Source organism: Brassica rapa, chromosome A07 (genome assembly GCF_000309985.2).
Source record: "Brassica rapa cultivar Chiifu-401-42 chromosome A07, CAAS_Brap_v3.01, whole genome shotgun sequence".
NCBI classification, from domain to species: Eukaryota; Viridiplantae; Streptophyta; class Magnoliopsida; order Brassicales; family Brassicaceae; genus Brassica; species Brassica rapa.
In genome coordinates, this window is record NC_024801.2 from 20559962 (window position 1) to 20580535 (window position 20574).

At 37.2% G+C, this 20574-nt stretch overlaps 3 protein-coding genes and 1 pseudogene across 3 annotated transcripts; 2 read left to right on the forward strand and 2 right to left on the reverse strand.

Annotated features, from left to right (window-relative positions):
• Positions 1 to 113: 113 nt before the first annotated feature.
• LOC103830587 (PH, RCC1 and FYVE domains-containing protein 1) lies at positions 114 to 6327 on the reverse strand. Its single transcript, XM_009106398.3, has 9 exons — positions 4935 to 6327; positions 4367 to 4453; positions 4173 to 4262; positions 4000 to 4086; positions 3814 to 3933; positions 1653 to 3728; positions 1426 to 1572; positions 540 to 997; positions 114 to 452 (listed from the first exon to the last, which is right to left on the reverse strand). Exons 1-9 carry the CDS (start codon positions 4983 to 4985, stop codon positions 308 to 310), a joined length of 3261 nt encoding a protein of 1086 aa, XP_009104646.1. The 5' UTR covers positions 4986 to 6327; the 3' UTR covers positions 114 to 307.
• Positions 6328 to 9140: 2813 nt separating this feature from the next.
• Positions 9141 to 13437, forward strand: LOC108869016 (annotated as a pseudogene).
• Positions 13438 to 13880: 443 nt separating this feature from the next.
• On the forward strand, positions 13881 to 16281 carry LOC103830588 (extensin-3). The gene is made up of 2 exons (XM_009106399.3): positions 13881 to 15898; positions 15990 to 16281. Exon 1 carries the CDS (start codon positions 14300 to 14302, stop codon positions 15881 to 15883), a length of 1584 nt encoding a protein of 527 aa, XP_009104647.2. The 5' UTR covers positions 13881 to 14299; the 3' UTR covers positions 15884 to 15898; positions 15990 to 16281.
• Positions 16282 to 18018: 1737 nt separating this feature from the next.
• LOC103830589 (SKP1-interacting partner 15) lies at positions 18019 to 19536 on the reverse strand. Its single transcript, XM_009106400.3, has one exon. It carries the CDS (start codon positions 19305 to 19307, stop codon positions 18201 to 18203), a length of 1107 nt encoding a protein of 368 aa, XP_009104648.2. The 5' UTR covers positions 19308 to 19536; the 3' UTR covers positions 18019 to 18200.
• Between the last annotated feature and the right edge of the window lie 1038 nt (positions 19537 to 20574).

Genomic DNA, 20574 nt, shown 5'->3' on the forward strand with positions numbered 1-20574 from the left:
ATTAGGTAACTGCGACAAAGGGTTGTCATTAGTCTGTTAATCAGAAAAGTCAAGATTATCTCAACATCAAAAAGTCAAAAGCAAGAAGACCTTTGGTTATAAGACTTTAATACTTACTTTAAAGGACTAATCTTAATACTATAATTTTGTTTTTGTTGCTTATGTCATCCGAGAACAGAAGGTCTTTTATATATACCACATACATTAAAGGACATGAAAAAAACAAAGAGTTAAGTTGAACAATTGAAGAGTTTCCGGACAAACTAAAACTTAAGGGGCAAAAAAAATACAAACATTTTAAGGACTACTACTGAGTAACGTCTTCTTCTTCATCTCTATCAGTTTGAGAAGCTGTTGGTTTCTCCGACACTCTCACATTATATTTCTCATACACTTTTTCCCTATTCTCCGACCACCATGTCTCAGCTTGATGTTCTCCAAATCTTCTTCGGCTGCAAACAAAAAACAAAACCTTTAGCACATCAATCACACTTACTAGTAAAAACGTGCAACTCAAGAGCATTGAGACAAATGTTAACCTGAACCGGACTCTTCTAAGATCTCTAGTTCCATCATGGAGAGCAACAAGGGTTATATACACACCGGGCTCATACTGTTCTATCCACTCTGCTTCTACCTGATCAGTATTGTTTTCAGCTCCTGTTTGGCTAGAACCATTGTTATGGAACTGGAAAGGCTCGTGTCTCTCACTGATAACTGACCCGCTGCTGCTAAGCCGTGGGTCTGAGGGATAAGCGGTGTTGTTGTTGTTGTTGTTTCTTTCGCCGGCTCTAGGTGTGTGCTTCGGTGATTGGAGATTGGACCAAGATGCATTCGCAAAGGTGAAGTCAAAAGGAGCAACTGAAGATATAGAAGAGGTCATTGACTCTGATCTTGAGGAGTGGAAACCGTTTTCTTCAGGGAAATGGAAACCGTTCTGGTCTAATCCGAGTTTGATGCTCTCACCAGGAGGCAACTTCTCAGCTACATCCTTGAGCTGCCAAAGATTATATCTTATTACACATCAAGCTTCAATGCAGTTTACAAGTATATTAATAGGCTCGGTTTCAGTTTGTTCGGTCGGGTATTTTCGGTTTTAGTTAGTTCGGTTCGGCCACAATCCCACCGAAAAATCAGTTCGGTTTGGTTTGGCTTTCAGTTAATTTTGGTTTTATATTTTTCGGAAATAACCTATTTTTGGGTTTCAATTAGATATCAGTATAATTTAAAAAAAAAACTTGGATATTTTCAGTCAAATTTGGTTTGTTGAGTTATTTTGGTTATTTTCAGTTAATTTTTGGATTTATTTTGAGAACCACACTCACCAAAACCGAACCAAAAAACCGAAATATTTTCAAAAGCTTTCCAATCCAAACCGAACTCAAAACCGAAAGTGAACCAAAAAAACCAAAAACTAAATTGTACCTGCGCTATGAGCGACTTTATTGCTTCTTTTGCGGCTCTTGATTTGGCAGATTCCTCCTCTGCCAATGCTAAGGCTTCCTGAGTCTTCTTAACCGAGTTCTTGAGCTCTACTTCTTGTAGCTCACACTTCTGTGTCAAGCTGTCCACCTAAACCCAAGGAAAAAAACAAATAAGAACATGTAACCAGTGCAGAAGAAGCAAGCAAGCATGAGTCCCTTTATGCATACCTGTGTTCTCAACTTAATAATCTCCTGATTCAATATCTCATTGGTTTTCTTCATATTATCTGCTACACCCACCGGGAAATAGATTCCAGAAGTTGAAGGCATAGGAGTAGCAGAGCGTGGAGGACTAGACCTCCTAGAGAAAGGCGACACCGACCGAGAGTTAATACCTGAAGGAGCCTGAACTAGCTTTGGAGTAGACCTTCCTATATTAGACTGCACCGCATCTTTCAGCTGCATCAAAGAAGGCAGCTGAGAGTTGCGACCGAGCGCAAAGTTATCACTCTTCTTCCCTTGTTTAGCAGCTTTGCTATCCAACTGCTTGATCAGATCCATATTAGATGCACCAAACTTAGCCAATCTTATCTCAGACTTATCCAACCTATCTTTATTCTCCCCCGAGAGACGAGGCACAACGCTGTTCCTTCTGCTCGTCGTCTCGCTTATCTCAGACACTTTGCTGAGCTTAACATAACAAGAGTCACACACACGGTACAGTCTCCCCGCGCTAGGAGCCAACGCAGCTCTGAACGCTTTCTTGGAACTGCATGAATGACAATGCACAAGTCCACAGTTGTAACAGTTATGCCGTTTCCGCGTAAAGCCAAAAGCAAGTCTACAGGATGAGCACTGAGACTGCTCAGCGCCAGAGACCCATTTGTGCAGACATATAGCTGCAGTGTAGTTTGATCCGCAAGCAACGTACTTAACGTGTCTGTCTCTCAAAGCTTCCACGAGAGTAGGTACTTTCCGATCCTCTAAATCACCGTGTCCTAGTCTCCCATTAGCTCCTTTACCCCATGTGTAAACTTCATTACGAGAAGTTAAGGCTGCAACGTGATATGCTCCGCAAGAGATCTCTTCAACGAACTCGCTCGCGAGCTTGTCCTCAACCAAACACGGTAGCTTCCCGTCTGTCTGCACATTCCCGAGCTGGCCGTAGACTGTACTCCCCATGGTAAACACTTGTCCAGAGGTTGTCAACCCAACCGTCAAACTATGTCCACACGCGATTTTGTGGAAGTTGTAATCAATCAACGCAGGGACACACGTTGGTTTAAGACGAGGGTCTTTATCACCGTGTCCGAGACGGTTCTTGTCACCATCACCCCAAGTGAAAAGCTTCCCAGAAGACACAGAGCTCGAGTTTGATTGTGTGACAATGATCTCAACAACAGCAGCAGTGTGCCAAACTCCACACGAAACAGCAATCGTTCTAAGGCCTGATAGAGACTCAACTTCTCTCGGATACTGAACCGTCTCCTTGTCACCGTGTCCCAACACACCAAACGTTCCATCTCCAAACGTGAAAAGCCTCCCGTGAGATGTCACCAAAGCGGTATGCCAAGGTCCACAAGTCACAGAAGCCACGTGGAGTCCTTCGAGAGGACCAGCGATTCTCTTCGGTATCCAGTGGCTTACATCAGAGCCGTGACCTAGAAGGCCAACGTTATGCGTGCCGTCGCCCCAAGTATAAAGCTCTCCAGAGAGAGTAACAGCACAAGTGTGGAACTCTCCACAAGCAACAAAGTCACAAGATGTGAGAGATTCAACGAGACGTGGGTGAAACACATCTTTGCCAATACCATGACCTAGTCTTCCTCCAGACTCTTCACCCCAAGTGAAAACCTCTCCTTGCCTCGTCACAAACGAAGCGTGCCTTACACCGCACGCGATTTGATGAACGTCTAAGACGATGTTTGACTCTAACGGCTTCGGGACAAGGACGTCCGTTCTCGTGGTTAGGTAACTTGCGTTCTTATCAATCCCGATCTTGACTACATTGTCGCATATAACTTCACCCCAGATGTACACGTCACCTAGAGCATCGGAGTCATCTGCTCCAGAACCGTGACTAGAACTGCTTTGTGCGCTAGAGACACTAACTCGGAAACCATCTGAACCAGATACCTTTGTTTGCATGTTTTTGGTATCTAAAGCAACATGTGATTGCTCAGGCTCAGTGCTCTTGGGAGAAGGAATTGGATCGAAGTTAAAAGGAGTCCCAGGAGAGCTGTGACCTTGTGAAGCGCTCGCGGAACTGCTGCTTTGACTGCTAGATGTCACGTCTCTGCTGGCCTGGAATATATATACCATGTCAACATGGTCAACCAAAGAGTCCACAACATATAGTCACAAAGAGTTGCTTGCTTTGAACACTTACATCAACTGAAATGTTACCGCCACTCCAGCCATCAATCTTTGAGCGACCACCTTGCCCACCTGATATTAATGTTTTAAGACCTCCAATCCAAACTTCAGCCTCGACCTTGTCCTTACAAATCTATTAAGAAGTAAAACTGTTATGCCTGGAGTTAATTATCAAAGTATCAGTTTCATGATGACTAACCAAGTCAAGAGACTTCTTTTTTCCGTTGTATAAGAGAGAGAAGGATAAGTAATCTTTCTCTGGGCGAAGATAACGCTGGAAAACAGCCTGTTGCAATAGATGATATGGTCTATTAGATATGCTTGAAAGCCAAGAGGAATCCTTTTCATATAAAGAAATGAAGAATGTCTTACAGTTCTTTGCCCAGGTACAATTTTAGAAACAGATGCTAATTTCAGTCGCTTTTCACCACTACTTGATATCCAGATCAGAGATTTTTCATCCTGCGCATAATAACCAACACCAACGAGTAGTTTTCTCAGATGAAGAAACTTTCCAAAAAAATAATTGCAGAAAGACAAGTTGTTGAGAGCAGAAAGCAACTCACACTAGACAGTCTGAAAGGATAAAACTTTGGCTTTCCTTTGCGTCCATATTTTAGAAGCTGAGTGCCCTTCTTCAATGTATTCAATGCCTGCCAAATGGGAAAGAAGCGCATTAGGACACAAGATTCTAGCTACAAGTAACATCATTTGCGACTTGCGACAGCATATATTAATAAGTTCCAATGGTCATTTTACACGAAAGATCCAAAACAGAACAAGAATGTGATGTATTCACCTATAGCTTCCTGCTTCTCCATAACCTAAATGTTCACTAGAGAACCAGATTCAATACACAAGTTATCTAGGGGAAAGTTCCACCAACAAACCAAAGGAAAAGACACAAGCTATACTAAGCTGAGGATTAGGATCTCAAAGAAAAAAGTAACAGAGACATGAGATTTGCTGGAACTATTACACTTTGAAAAAAAGCAAAACTCCAAAATTTTCAACTTTGAGCTTCATACTATACTAATCACCCACCTTCAATCCCTAAAACCTTACTTAACACTTTGAGCTATTCTACTGCATATAACACAAACTAATCGAAGAAGATAAGAGAGAGAGACTGACTTGTTCAAGGTTGTGGTCAGCAGCATTACTGTAGGACACAAGATCTGCCATTCAATGTGAAACAATCACCAGAACGACACCACCCTCTTCGATCCTCACCGTTCATCATCTATAACTATAATAAACAAAAGCCCCGGAGCTCCTAGCCGCCGTGGAAACCATCAATTAAACCACCCGTAACCGTAATCAGCCAGTTGCAAGCAAACGCAAACGTAAAGCTTAAAACTTTCGAGATGGGCACTGCTCTTTTTCAGCTTAATTCACTTCTCAGATCTAACGAGACTTCTCCTAGATGGTAAAGACACGATCTTCAGAATTTGGCAAGTGCTGCTGCTTCAGTAAGCTTGTGAGAAAGCAGTCATCTTTTTCGGTGAAACAGAAGGATGATCTTACGGGAGATGACAGTGGTGGTGAGAGAGGAGAACCCGGCGGAGAAAAACGACGGAAAAGCAAAAAGGAAGGAGGAGGAAGACAGGGAAGTCAGAGACAGCGATGACAAAGGAAGAGAGAGAGTATAATACGAAATTTAATATCTTTTTTTTTTTAATAAATAAAGGAAACTGTTTCTTTCTTGGTATATTAAATGCTTTATTCTGTTTTCTTTTGTTTTTCTATTAAATAATTTTTACTTTCTTAAAAATATATATACCGGAGGAATCCCTATGAGATTATGAAAAACAAAAAGAGGCGTTCCCCATGCATTAGTATTAGTTACATTCGAGTAAATCAAATTATAATCTTATGAAAGGATGTTTGGATTACACTTATCAACAAGGTTTATTAGTTTTTTTTTTTTTTTGCAGTCTTGGGAATGGGGTACATTGTATTGGTATCAATTTAGAGCTAACTAGACAGACAATCCACAAGGTCAACCAAATATATTCTCTATAATCCTGTTGAGTTTATAAAAGAAAACATGTTTGATTACCTACCTATTTGCAGCATTTGTATATGAGAATTTTTGTTTGTTTAAAATACGAATAATATATTGACTTCTTGGTTTTATTCTTTGATTAATATATATCTCCATTTTCTTCTTCTTTAATCAATTTAATAAGTGTTTATACTATTTCTTTTATTTGTGTAATCCTTTAGAATTCACATACAAAGTAAATAGTTTAGTGGTTATAAACGAATGCGAATGTGATTTGTTTGATAGCAATGCATAATTACATAGGATCTAGCTCGCCCTCGACGTTGTAAAAGCAAATCGAAACCTTGGATTGTATGATGCATGCCCAAGGATCAAGACACAAAGTTGTATTTCAATTTTCCATGCAGAATGTAGACTATAATATGCATAATATTTTATAAATATCTTCTTATGTATGTTGAAATGTAAATTCATTTTAAAAAAATGTAAATTCATGCCATTTAGACGAAATCAAAACAGCATGTAAGTATTATATTATATAGACTAAAAAATCAACATCCCTATATTTTTCCTCTCTGATTGGGGAAAATTGAGTACCTTGAACGGAACAATATATACGCATATAAACTGTCTTCTACAATCTTTGTGAGTAGACCAATGACATGCATTATATAAGACGAATCATATTTTAGTTCACATAAAAATGTACAGATGTTGTAGTGAAGTGAAACGTAAAAAAATCATTAAACTATATATTTTGTATATTCCATATCACAAAAAGAGGGGTAAATATATAATAGTTGAGATCTAGAGCTAGAATATAATCTTTATTTTATGAGAAGTATATATCAAGAATCAGTATAAGGTTTTTGGTGGGAAATCATGGAAACTATAATGCAAGAGGGAATGCGATGATAAATAAGTAGATTGTATGATTGGACTCTAGAGAAATAAAAATAAAATGATGAATAAGGCAAAAGCTTGAGAACAAATGAAAGTTTTGGTGAACAAAAAAAGAAAAGCTCCAAGGAAACATGGATAGCTCTACTTACTTTGTTGGTTGTTGTCGTGCATGGGCCCTCCTCTCTTCACCTATGATATCTCCACATTTCCTACTTTATAGTCATACACTTGTAATATTTATATTAAAAGTATTTGTTTTCATTTTGTCGTTTTTATATAGATAGCTATTTATTTTGTTGTTCATTTTGTCGTGTTTATATAGATAACTATTTGTTGACCAAAAAAAAATATATATATAACTATTTATTTTGTTGTTTTTTTTTTTGGTAAAATGTTAAGCTTATTTATTTTGTTGTTCATAGTATATGAGAGGAGGTAATAAAAAACCGCGGAGTGGGATATTGCATGTCTTTCAGCATGTCGCCTTCGGGGATGAGTTTGGTTTGATTAGGATATTGCTGTTAAGTTATCTTGTCTTCAGATTTGGATTTTGGTTCTAGGTGAGCGTCCTTCTTTAGATTTTTGAAGATAGTTTTTGAGCGGACCTCTTTTTTTTTCTTTGAGAGGAATTATTCGAGTTTCAGGTAGCCGAATAAAATAATTTTTTATTTGATTTTTCAGAACTTAATCGCTATTTTAGACATATTTGCTATATTGTTAAACGATTTAAGTATCAATCGCTTTTGTGTACACATATTTTTATTTCATTGTAAGACCAATTTTAGTGGTTTTATAATTTGTAACCTCATGTTGTAATATCTCAATCTTTATTTCATGAAATGATTTTTACATTACAATGATTTTTACATTTTTAGAAATGAAAATGACTAATTAGCTTATCCACACCGTTTCTTCATTGGGTGATATTACATGACAAAATCATAAATACTACGTAAGCTTCAAATATGGTAACATGCGGAAATCAACAAAAACGTATAAATGCATAGATATGTAAAGATTTTTGTTATTATTAACTGTTGAAAACGAAGCAAATCACTAGGGGTGGGCATTTCGGTTTAGTTTCGGGTTCGGTTTGGGTTCGGTTTGGTTTGGGTAATTTGGGTTTTATAAAACTCAAACCAATTAAAACCAAAGTACTTTGGTTTGGGTTTGGTTTGGGTTTAATTCGGTTCGGTTCAATTTGGTTTGGTTTAGATTTAGTTCGGTTTACATTATTATGGTCTAGTTTGGTTCGGTGTAGTTCGGGTTGGTTATAAAATATGAAGGCATCAGTTTTATACTTTTATTAAAAAATAATCAACTCATAAACGATAGAGTGAGAATATAAAAACTTATGCTACATGATTTTATATATAATAGTATTATTTGAATCGTATTTATAATATTTTTTTAAAGATATGGAAGTTATGAAAAAATGAAAAATGAAACTTTAACTAAAATTTGCAATATGTTAATGCATATATATATATCATATATATATAGTAACTATATATATATATTGGATTATCGGTTTGGTTCGGTTTGGTTTGGTTTAAACCCAAACCAAACCAAACCGTTCGGGTTGAGTAAAACATGAACCAATTGGGTTACATAAAGAGCACGGTTTGGTTTGATTCGGTTTAACTTCGGTTTGGTTGGTTCGGTTTGATTTTTTTGCCCACCCCTACAAATCACAAATACTAATATTTTTAAAAACGGATATCCGATCTATTATATACATATGTACATACATGTATATAAAATTATAAAATATATATAATTTTATATCTCTATATAAGCTTTATAATATTATTATTCACTAAATTAATTATTTAGTTATTGATTTTTTTAAAAAGTATGTAGCTTTTATAAGTTTTGTAATAAAATATTATTATTTATATTATTTTTTAATTTTTAAATTCAAATTATTTTTAACAGATCGAATCGGACATCCGATAAATTATCTAAATTTTTCGATATCCAAAACACCAAATATCCCGAAGATTACAAATCGAATCGAATCGAAAATTCAATTATTCGTGTGGAGCGTAGCCGGCCCACCCCCTATTAGAGACGACATCAAAGTATCTTCTCGTTTACGCCTGAAGGCCCTGTACAAATCACCTATCCGTGATTCACTTTAAATTTGGGCCCACGAAAATCAAGATCGTATGGGCCCACGAAAATCAAACGTTAGTAAATGGGCCTAGGAACCAATGATTTATCGGCCCGTTAAATCGGTGAAGAAGAGAGATCATATGTTGTTGGTACGGATCGGGTCCAGAAACAAGGATCGGGTCATCAAGATCCTGATCTTTAAACTCCGTGCGAAGAAAGAAATCAGAAACTGAAATGAAGGAGGGATTGAGACATGGGGACACGATTCAAACCACGTATAGCTTCGTGAGTTCCTGTTTCTGTCGACTTCCATGGCGGAAGGGTACTGGAACTAGCAGCAACATCCTCCAAATGGTCCACCAAAACGTCACCGTTCCGATTATGGTAATCTCCTTTCTCTTACTCTCGCTCGCTGTCTCTCTCTCTAGATAGCTAGAAGAATCACAATACGTAGGAGACAAGGAACACATGTGAATAGTTATGCTCGTAGTAGTTGACGTAGAAGTAGCTTTTGCTTGTCCATAATCATTATAGTTGCAGATTCTGCATTCTTTTTTGTCTACTTCGTCTGTTTCGATTTCATTAACATGTGAAAAGAGTGAACTCGCTATGTGTTAAAACGGATGCGAAAAGATAATGCGGAAAATAGATGAATTAACTCGGAAATTTAACATGTTTCACCAAATTAACACGGACAAAGAGATCTTTATTATTAGAAGCGATTTCAGAGTGTATACAAGAATACAAGATATATATAAGAGTATCTCTCATTTTAAAACCCTAGTGCTGACGATTCGCGGGTTTAGGCTTAGGCCTCAGCAGCGTTAAGAAACTCTTCCATGTTTCTCATGATATATTTTGATAATTAAATAATATTCTCCACTAAAAAGATGACACATGTGGCAAAAGTCTCTCGTAGAAAAACGATAGTCCCTCAGCGAAGAGATGCTGCTCCCCTTCTCTCTTCCTTGTTTTTGTAATTTGTACATTCATCATTTTTAGTTAAGAGACTGGCTAAGATACTATACGATGCACATGCCCTTACCAAGTCAGACTAAATTTAATGCATATCAAGTTATCAACATTTTGTTTTATGTTTTTGTTCGTGCTTGAGAAGCTACACCACCCATGAGATGCACGGTGGTTACATCCTGCGGGATGAGGATCTCGATGTTTGGATACAAAAACTATTGGATCAGCAATCAGCTTATGATCGAAGCCTCCAAATCGTGGTACTATTCTTTATACTGATTCATCATGCATCTTTCTCGCTTTATTGACCTGTATCTTTTTCTTTTTGAAGCAAACGTCACCTTCTATATATGCCATCAAGTCAAGTAGGTCCTCCTAATGTTTTTGCCATGGACGAGTTTATGTTGAGACGTCGTGGATTTCTCCCTCCGAATGGTCGGGATATGGGTTTTGATCCATTGGACTCTGTTGATAGGCGTAACCGTGAACCACTTCCTCTATGACTAATAATTTCAATAAAACAATATTTGCTATGCTTTCTTTGTAAGTGGTAATTGTTTTACTTTTCTTTCTCAATTCATATGTTTGACTTTGTATTCCTCTCCTTTATGAAGACGTGTTTTGGGGTGCTGTAGTCGGTGACGACTTGTGATACTTGAGATAAGTTTTAGTGGATTATTTATTTCAATCATTTTGTGGTTTATGTAATGTCATCTTGTTAAATTCCGTGTCTGAATGTGTATAACTTTCTGTATCAAAAAAAGAGACGTGATTGCTTTCAGATTCATGTTCTGATCGTAACTGTATGATTCATTGTACTCAGAATATATCATGCCTTTCTGTTAGTAAATCATTTTTAGCCTAAATAAATAAGATCTCAGATCTAATTATATGTATATGAAACTAAAGTTTCATGGTTAAAATTTTTCTATAAAAAAAATTCAACTTCCAATATGCGTATTTAAATTTTAGTAGTGATGCATGGACAACACTCAATCTCATTATAAAACTCTAGTGATGAATGAATATTGTTTTCAACGGGTTCATAAAATGCACATTGTTAGAATGTAGCATAAGATAAATGGAAAATCCTTGATATACAAACATTATTAGTCCTAAAAAAATCTGTTTTAAATTATTTCCACAGCTAATCATAATGTCATTCCTTCACTTAACTTTTCATTGGACATGCCACACATCACCTATAAGGCTATAATAGCTGCATTTCTTTCACTATTTTTTTTTTGTTTAACCGGCAAAAACGGCTTAACTTTTCTATTAATGAATTTCTTAACGAACCTAAAACATATCATTCCTTGGATAATAAAACAATGAACAAGTAATTTAAATTTTAGCTATACGTAGGATGAAAATTCCCCTTTATTTTGTAATGTTCTGGAATCAATGTTATGCGGTTTCCAATTATGCTATCCATCTTTCTTAAACTTGGAATAAATTAATGGGATAAAAATGTAAGCATAAGTTATAACTTATAAGATTAATCTATGTTATCTGAATAACAAACCTTATTTTCCGTAAACCAAAAATAAATCTATTGGGTCTTGGTCCAATGTTCGGTACGTAGTCAGTACCTACTAAATGTATAGATGTAGTGCATTTCAATATTTCATTATCAACGAGTCATTTTTGAACTTACTTAACAAATTTAAAGCTTACATAATATACAAATGACAAATTTGCTACAACAAGCTAATTTCATCATGGTTCAGATCCGAGTTCTATAGAGTTTTTTAGGTTGCAAATAGCTTATTACAACAAGCTATAAATGTCATAATGGTGCAGGTCATCACTGCCTGACATAGTCTAATGCATTTTCTAAATCTATTTGGTTTCGCTAGCTAATCCTTACAGTGTTCGTTCCTACCTATGAATTCGTTTCAACCCATAAATGTTTTGATCTTTTGTTGTAACATATATTTAATACATGCAAATCAGCACATATATTGAAGCATGATACCCATAATAATTGAAAAGCTTTTAAACAAACTTGTTGAGCGTTTAGTACTTCTACCAAAAGATAAATTCTTATTTACAGCTTAAAATAATAAATTTATAATTTATGTTTTCTGAATGAATTAAAGCATAGTCCCTAATTCAACATGCATGGATCAAGAGACGAACGTTAATTTAGTATTCTGCGGTTGGCTTGGACTTTTGAATCACCAAATTTTTGCATTTACTTAAATACTTTATCCAGTTGTGCACCCACACTACTAACAACTATTTTTATTTAATTTTGGAATGTACACATAATCACATATATACTGCAACTAATGCAACTTTCAAATTGTTAAGTTTAATTTTATGCGGGAACCAAATCTAGTAAGAACATATGTTTCAACAAAAATAGAACATAAATTTCATTAAGAACTTGAAATCAGAATGACAAAATCTCTTGCAGCTATGTTTTCAAACGAACTAAATAGTTTCTACGTATACATCATCAGCTAGTACCACGTTTGAATAACAAAGCATAACTAGTTTATAGCTTAACCCTTGTTCTAGAAAATTAGCTTAAACCAATTTACTAATGACGGTGATTATATTAAAGCTTTTTTGACGTCAATTTCTCCCATCATCAAAATTGTCAAAATTAGTTAGATAACTTTTGACGCCTAACCAAAATAGTCGTCAACCTTTTAGAAAATACTATATAGAATGTTAAGTTGTTGATTTGTCTAAATCCTAATCCAGCTGGTTACTTACCCATTTGATAAAAATCAAATCAATAACCCCAATTATATTCTATTATCCTAAATGTTTTATTTTCTAATGTTGACCAAGCTTCGGCTACACTTTTTTTTTTTATAACTTATTTCAAGAAGAAAATTGTCATCGAGTTGGATTATCTTCACCTTTTATTTAACACCGGTTAGTGATAATGTTATTATTTCTATTCTGATAAACACTATATATATATATTAAGATACAATGTATGTACGTTATATATTTTCTCAGTGAGTGGTTTACATCATTCCAAAGGGTAAGCATATATATCTCTTCTCAAATGCTATTAAATTTTGATTTCTGAGTATGAACTGTTATACTTCTTGTATATATTGTAAACATAATTTAGATTTCATAATGTGACTAAGTAATAGTTAAAGTAATAACCTAAGATGTTATATAATAATCGGAGTAATGACAAGAAACGTGTTAAAATAAAACAATGAACGTGTGAAGCAACATCACAACCCGTCAATGCTCCTTCTACATTCAACTTGGCCACCTATCCTTAACGCGTTTCTTCTTCATCATATTTTTGCCCAAACAGAAATCAAAGATTAACAAAACAAGAATATTAATGTATTTGAACAAAAATAATAATAATAGGAAACCCCTTTGACAAAAAAAAACTAATGTATTTGAACAATCTAGTTATTAGTTACGGAAAAACAAAGAAAACTTGATTTATAATTATAAGTTTGCGATGAACATGTAACTAACAAAATAGTGGCCACACTTCTTAAAAAATTTAAACACATAAGTTTGGGTTCTTGATGAAATCAAAACATAGCAGTACCAAATTTATTAATAAAAGATATATTAAAAGAGGAGAGAAACCTACAAAACAAATAGAGAAAACTTGAAACAAATATAGTTATCTATAAAATATAATTATTTAATTAATTAAAGTTATTACTCCATCGGAAATATTCTGAAAATGTATATTAGTCTTATTTTAATTATGTTTTTTAATTAATAAATTTAGCATCACAAAAATACAAATATCCCAATTAAAATATAGAGTAAATTAGCTCAATATACAAAAAGAAGTGAGATACCATAGAGTTGAGGGAAAAAGGTGATGATGGGGGGAAAAAAAATGGGGGGAAATAGGGTATGGAGTGCAAATAGGGAATATGTTGTGTGTAGGGAGTACAAATTCTCTAAAATATAGTGGTTTTATCAGATAGCATGATGCCAATTCTCCTGAAATGTTTTGATAAAGTACAAGTATCACAATAGCTTATATTACTGTTATAGATGTGTATATTTAGAATCAAATTCGTATATTGCATATTATGAATATAAAAATATTTGATAAAATAAATTGAAATAAAGTATTTTCATTTCCTGGTAAATGGACTCAGTTACATTTACCACACTCATATATTTTCATATTTTGATCTTCTTTGATCGGCCATATTTTTGTGATTCCCTCTTATATCTTATGAAAAGTTCTGTTAGCTTTAGATTCAGTGTTCTATGTATTAATTATAATTTGATATGCTCGGAACATGCAGAACATATCAATCAACAACTACCAAAATAATTGAAGGGCAGAGAAAATCGATAATGAAAGGCTGACTGAGACCAAACCTCATATTTTTCTTTGTATTACATAGTCAACTATATTGTGTTTTACATATAATAAGAATGCCTTTTACCATCAGAGGTGAAAGTTTGTTTCTATATAAAGGGTGATTAGGGGAGACATTCAGAGCATCAAACACAAACAGAAACACATAACAAAATGAGATCGCCAATGGCCTCTTTGGCAGCAACTTTGCTTGTCTTAGCATTATCTCTTGGTTTTGTATCTGAAACCACCGCAAATTACTATTACTCTTCTCCTCCTCCACCGGTGAAGCACTACACTCCTCCGGTTTACAAATCTCCACCACCACTTATTAAACACTATCCAGCTCCTCCAGTTTACAAATCTCCCCCACCACCCAAGAAGCAATACGAATACAAATCACCTCCACCACCGGTAAAGCATTACTCCCCTCGACCGGTTTACAAGTCTCCTCCACCACCGAAGAAGCACTACGAGTACAAATCACCACCACCACCTGTCTACAAATCTCCCCCTCCTCCAGTGTACCACTCTCCTCCACCACCAAAGAAGCACTACGAGTACAAATCACCACCGCCACCGGTCCACCAGTCTCCTCCTCCTCCAGTTTACCACTCTCCTCCACCACCTAAAAAACACTACGAGTACAAATCACCACCACCACCTGTCTACCAGTCTCCCCCTACTCCAGTGTACCACTCTCCTCCACCACCAAAGAAGCACTACGAGTACAAATCACCACCACCACCTGTTTACCAGTCTCCTCCTCCTCCAGTGTACCACTCTCCACCACCACCAAAGGAGCACTACGAGTACAAATCACCACCACCACCTGTCTACCAGTCTCCTCCTCCTCCAGTTTACCACTCTCCACCACCACCAAAGAAGCACTACGAGTACAAATCACCACCACCACCGGTCTACCAGTCTCCTCCTCCTCCAGTGTACCACTCTCCACCACCACCAAAGAAGCACTACGAATACAAATCACCACCACCACCTGTCTACCAGTCTCCTCCTCCTCCAGTGTACCACTCTCCACCACCACCAAAGGAGCACTACGAGTACAAATCACCACCACCACCGGTCTACCAGTCTCCTCCTCCTCCAGTGTACCACTCTCCACCACCACCAAAGAAGCACTACGAGTACAAATCACCACCACCACCGGTCTACCAGTCTCCTCCTCCTCCGGCCTACCACTCTCCTCCACCACCAAAGAAGCACTACGAGTACAAATCACCACCACCACCGGTCTACCAGTCTCCTCCTCCTCCGGCCTACCACTCTCCTCCACCACCAAAGAAGCACTACGAGTACAAATCACCACCACCACCAGTCTACCAGTCTCCTCCTCCTCCAGTTTACCACTCTCCTCCACCACCAAAGAAGCATTATGAGTACAAATCTCCTCCTCCTCCAGTTTACCAGTCTCCCCCACCTCCAGTTTACCACTCTCCTCCACCACCCAAGAAGCATTATGAGTACAAATCTCCTCCTCCTCCAGTTTACCAGTCTCCCCCACCTCCAGTTTACCACTCTCCTCCACCACCCAAGAAGCATTATGAGTACAAATCTCCTCCTCCTCCAGTTTATCAGTCTCCTCCTCCTCCGGTTTACCACTCTCCCCCACCACCAAAACACTATGAATACAAATCTCCTCCTCCTCCCGTCCACTCTCCTCCGCCACCGGTTCACTACTCACCTCCACACCAACCCTACCTCTACAAATCTCCACCTCCTCCATACCACTACTAATTAATCATCTTCATGGTAATTATCATTTCTCAAAGTTACTTACAATGTGGTATACCTCAATCACATTACAGTTGCTTATTTCATACGTTTACTTGTATTCTTGCAGGAGTTGACGACATTACAAGAGAACAAAGAATGTTTTGGTGATAAAATAAAAGACGCAAGATCATTAAGAGATCATCTAAACGGATATACATTCTAATGATAAAGTTTCCCATTCAATGTGTTTTTTTTTTCATAAATAAGTTGTTGCAATAAACTGCAAACATGTTGATGATGTGGTCCCATTCATGTATGCAAATTAGTCATGTGTTTGTAAGTTCAAGTCCTGTTTTCCAAATTCTTCAGTTTTAAAGTTTGATTCCTTACTTAAATAAAATTGTAAGATTTATTTTTCATTTCCCATACTCTACTAAGTATCATTTCTACTTTTAATTGGCTGCTATGAGCCTATGATTACTATATTACTTGGCTGCAGAGGGGCCTGACAATTTCCGGCTTAGAAGCAAACAAATTTTTTTGGCCCATGATCTAATAAAACAGGAAAATGCATACAAGTTGTAGAACCCCCGAACCCAAACTATACTATTTATAGTCTTTACCAACAGAACTAGAGACATCGGCGAATCCAGAGTTTAATTTTAGTGGGTGCATAAAGTAATAATAACAGATACTGGGTGTACTGAGCGAATTTTTCATTATTATTTAACTATTTTATGTAGTTTTTCTTTAGAAAATATGAAATTACAAAAAAAAAATCATGGGTGGATGTGCACCCAATCTCCCCTATCTAGCTTCGCCCATGACCAGAGAGGAACTTTTGGAACAATTGGCCCCCAATATAAATATCTCTTGATGCTTGTTATGCTTGGTATCAAACACAAACACGGCCCTGCTTGGCTGCTAGACAAATCCCTCTTGACCCCTCTAATTGATTATTTATAATAATTCCCTATTATTATTTATACATGAAATGTTGTATATATATAATCATATGATCTAGTGGAACTGGTCAACAACCAACACTCGTGGTACTTCTGAGCAATAAGTGTTGTATAAGAATAACTTAACTCTAATTTTGAGCCAGAAAACAAAAATAAATAACAAGCTTGTTGGCGGTAAAAGACATTAGACAATAGACATCACACATGCCTTGAGAAATAAGGAATTTATTTTGGTTAATATAGGCAACACTTTAGTCTTCAGATTAACCAACACCAAATAAAATGAATATTGAAAAATTGCGCAGTGAAATTTATGCAGCGATCAAGTAAGTATGTATTTTACTTTTCTTGGTTTCGACTTTGGACAAACATATACTCGTTTTTTTTCTTTTGATAATGATTATTTCCTTCTGTAATTTCATTTTTAGATTCAACATGTTGTTAGCATTTAACTAAAATCCTATGTGACTGGAATATAAAAAAGAATGGATGATTGGTCACCACAAGAAAGATTTTTAGCCATCGGTAATTATACTGAAGAAAAAAGATAAGGAGTTCATTTGAATATTATGTTATATTTGTATTCTTGGTATGTTCTAGTATACATAATTTGTCGTGGATGCTATTCTGAAGATGAGAAAGTGGACAGCACGAAATAAAAAAAACAATGGCAAAGACCAAGAAAGAAGAGGACGACCAGCTAACTTGTGGCACTGCGTAAATTTGTCTATCATGGGTTCGATTCATGCTACGGGATGAGCCGATAAATATAAGGAAAGAAAAGAACAAAACATTGGTTCAAAAAGAATCTAAACTTAAACCTGAACTAAGACAAACCAAAATCTTTCTCAATTGATTGACGCATCGGTGATGATTTTATAGACCGAACATAATGGCTCCTGACATATGCATAGGATATGGCCCCATATCAAACATTACGTGTCCAGTAAGCTAATGATCAGTTAATAGCAAATCTGCATCATCAAGCACGTTCCTTCAGTTTCAAGCTAATGATATCATCATCAGATGCATATATATGGTATATGATTGGTGTTAGAGTTGACTAACAAGGAAGTTTAGTTTCAATGTAGAACACATTGCTTAGATACATCAAAGAGATACCTCACTGAATTTTTGTTAATCAACACACAAATTTCATAGATTATTGTACTCCCTCCAGAGATAAAGTACACGAGTACAATCTTCTCGATCAATCAGTTGTATTGTATACTCAAAGACCCTTTGAAAGAGAGAGATATAACTCCTATAAGCAGAGTCTTTTACATTCAAGAACAACATGACAAGAGATAAACACCAACAATAAACACACAAAAGCACAAACAACAACAATAGAACTCAGCAAACAGTAAGATTCATTGCATCAACGTAAGCTTAGCTTCGAACACAAACCCACGACACAACCCATCACCATAACCAGAAACACCATCAACCCATCTCCACCCTTCCCAACAATCCCACATCGCAAGCTTCCCCATCCTCTTAGCAGAGAAGTAAACCCTATCACCACCTCCAAACACCTTAAACTTACTCGACTCTTGAAACCCTCTGTACATCTCAAGCGGCATCCTCCCAGCTTCCTCCCACTCCAAGCTCTCTAAGCAAAGCCTAAGTATCAGAATCGTCGAACACGCCGGGTTCAACGAGAACGTCGACTTCAACCCACCAATCATCAGCAGCTTAGACTCGCCTTCCCCGCGCAGCAAACGCGGTCGTTTTATAATATCGAAGATATCTCCCCACTCGTGCTTCTCCAAGCAAGTCCAGTTGGTGTGAGTCACCGCGAGGCTCGTGAGCCTACACGAGAAGAGCTTCCACTGGCTTCTCCACGGCGACCCGACGTCGCATAAGGCAAACACGGAGGTGGACATCAACACGGGGCTCCTCGGTTTCGACGGCAAGTTCGATGAGAATTTGAGCCACTGGTTAGCAACCACCGCGCCTGAGTAATACAGAGCGGCTAGCTCGGTGAGGACCATGACTCTGTTAACCGAGTCGACGAGAACAGTCCCGTGCCGCGACCAAGCCGAGCCGAGCTGAGGCAACACCTTGAACTGGCGAGTCAGCGGGTTACACGCCACGAGGGACTTGCTCGAGTCAACCGAGTTAACCGAGTCGCCCCAGAGGTAGATCAACCCGTTGGAGGAAGCCACGGGCTGCGGAGACCGGAAAGGGAGGAAGTCGAGGTTGAATCTGAGCCATCGATTCTCGTCTGGATCGTACACGTTGATGCAGGGCTGCGGATTCGCCGCGTGGCGGTGTCTGTGGTGGTGCGGGGGGCGGAGGGCGAGGAGGTTGAGAGGAGGACGCGTGGAGATGATCTCGGTGAAGGGCTGCGAGGTCAAGAGGTGGTTGAAGAACTTGCAGACGGATCTGCAGATGATGATTTGGCGGAGGGGGAGGGAGGAGAAGATCTGGTGGAGCGAGTCCGGTGGGAGACGGTTGATTGGCGATGACTCCATGGTGTGTGTGTCTCTTCCTCCGCCGTTCGTTTGCGGCGGGTGGAATCGTGGAAGGCTTATAAGGGTAAAATGGTAATTATTAGGGAGGTTGTGTTCTCTGAGTTATCATTGGTTGGGAGGTTCGGTAATGGAATGGGAGAGGTGAAGCAAAGAGAATGACTTTTTTTATAGTTCCGGTTTTGTCCCTGTCGTAATGGGCTGACTCAGCTACTTGTCTTGATATCATTGAATAATTTTCGTAGACTATGTAGAGAATAATTAGTAGGAAGACTCGGTTATATGATTTTATTTTTTGAAAATATTTTTGGGATATATTGTAATATAGTTTATACATTCTCACAACAGTATTGAAATTATGGATTCATGGTTGGATTATTTTCAAGTGTGAAAACGTTCTACTCGCGTCGAAACTGATCGGAGAATACAACAAATCATTTTGGCCTATAAGTTATTATATGCTTAAAGTAGACATTCGCAAGGCTTTTAACACGATGTGCAAGGATTTCGTAATAAAAATCTTAGAGATTCAGAGTTTTCCACTGATCTTTGTTACATGGATACATGAATATATCACCTCTTCGAGATTTCCTTTTGTTATAAATGGTGAGCTGACCGGCTCTTTTGAAGGGAAGAAAGGACAATGTGATGACCGCCTTTTTTGTAACAGAAAGTTGTAACAGAACGAAAAAATATTTTCTCAGATTAACAATGCACGTACATTGCATACGGTTTAGTAAAAGGAAGCTAAACTGATGACTTAACCAATGATTAAGCAAAAGGAAACTTAACCAAAAGTCTAATTTAAACCGGGTTCTCTATTAAAGGGAAGAAAGGATTGAGACAATGTGATTTTATCTGTCAATACTTGTTCATAATGATTATGGAAATTCTTTCTAGGTTCTTGAACAAGGCACAACTTGAGAACAAATTCGCCCTTCATCCTCTATGTGTCTCTCCTCGAATTACTCATTTGATGTTTACACACGACCTATTGGTATTTTTTTTGACAGATCTCCTACTTCTGATAATTTAGTTAAATTGTTAACAATCTTTGAATTTTTTAAGAGTATATAGATGAGATGAAACATCTCCAACAATAATAAGCATTTTGACTCTTTGATTTACTTCTACCTTTTAAATTTTTGTTTTATGTAGTGTATTGTGTGATTTTGAATTTCGATATGGGATTTGACTTTGGATGTTATTTGAAGTCAAGCTAGTTATGTTTTGATGTGTTCAAACTTTAGTTATGAAAAATTTATTTTCG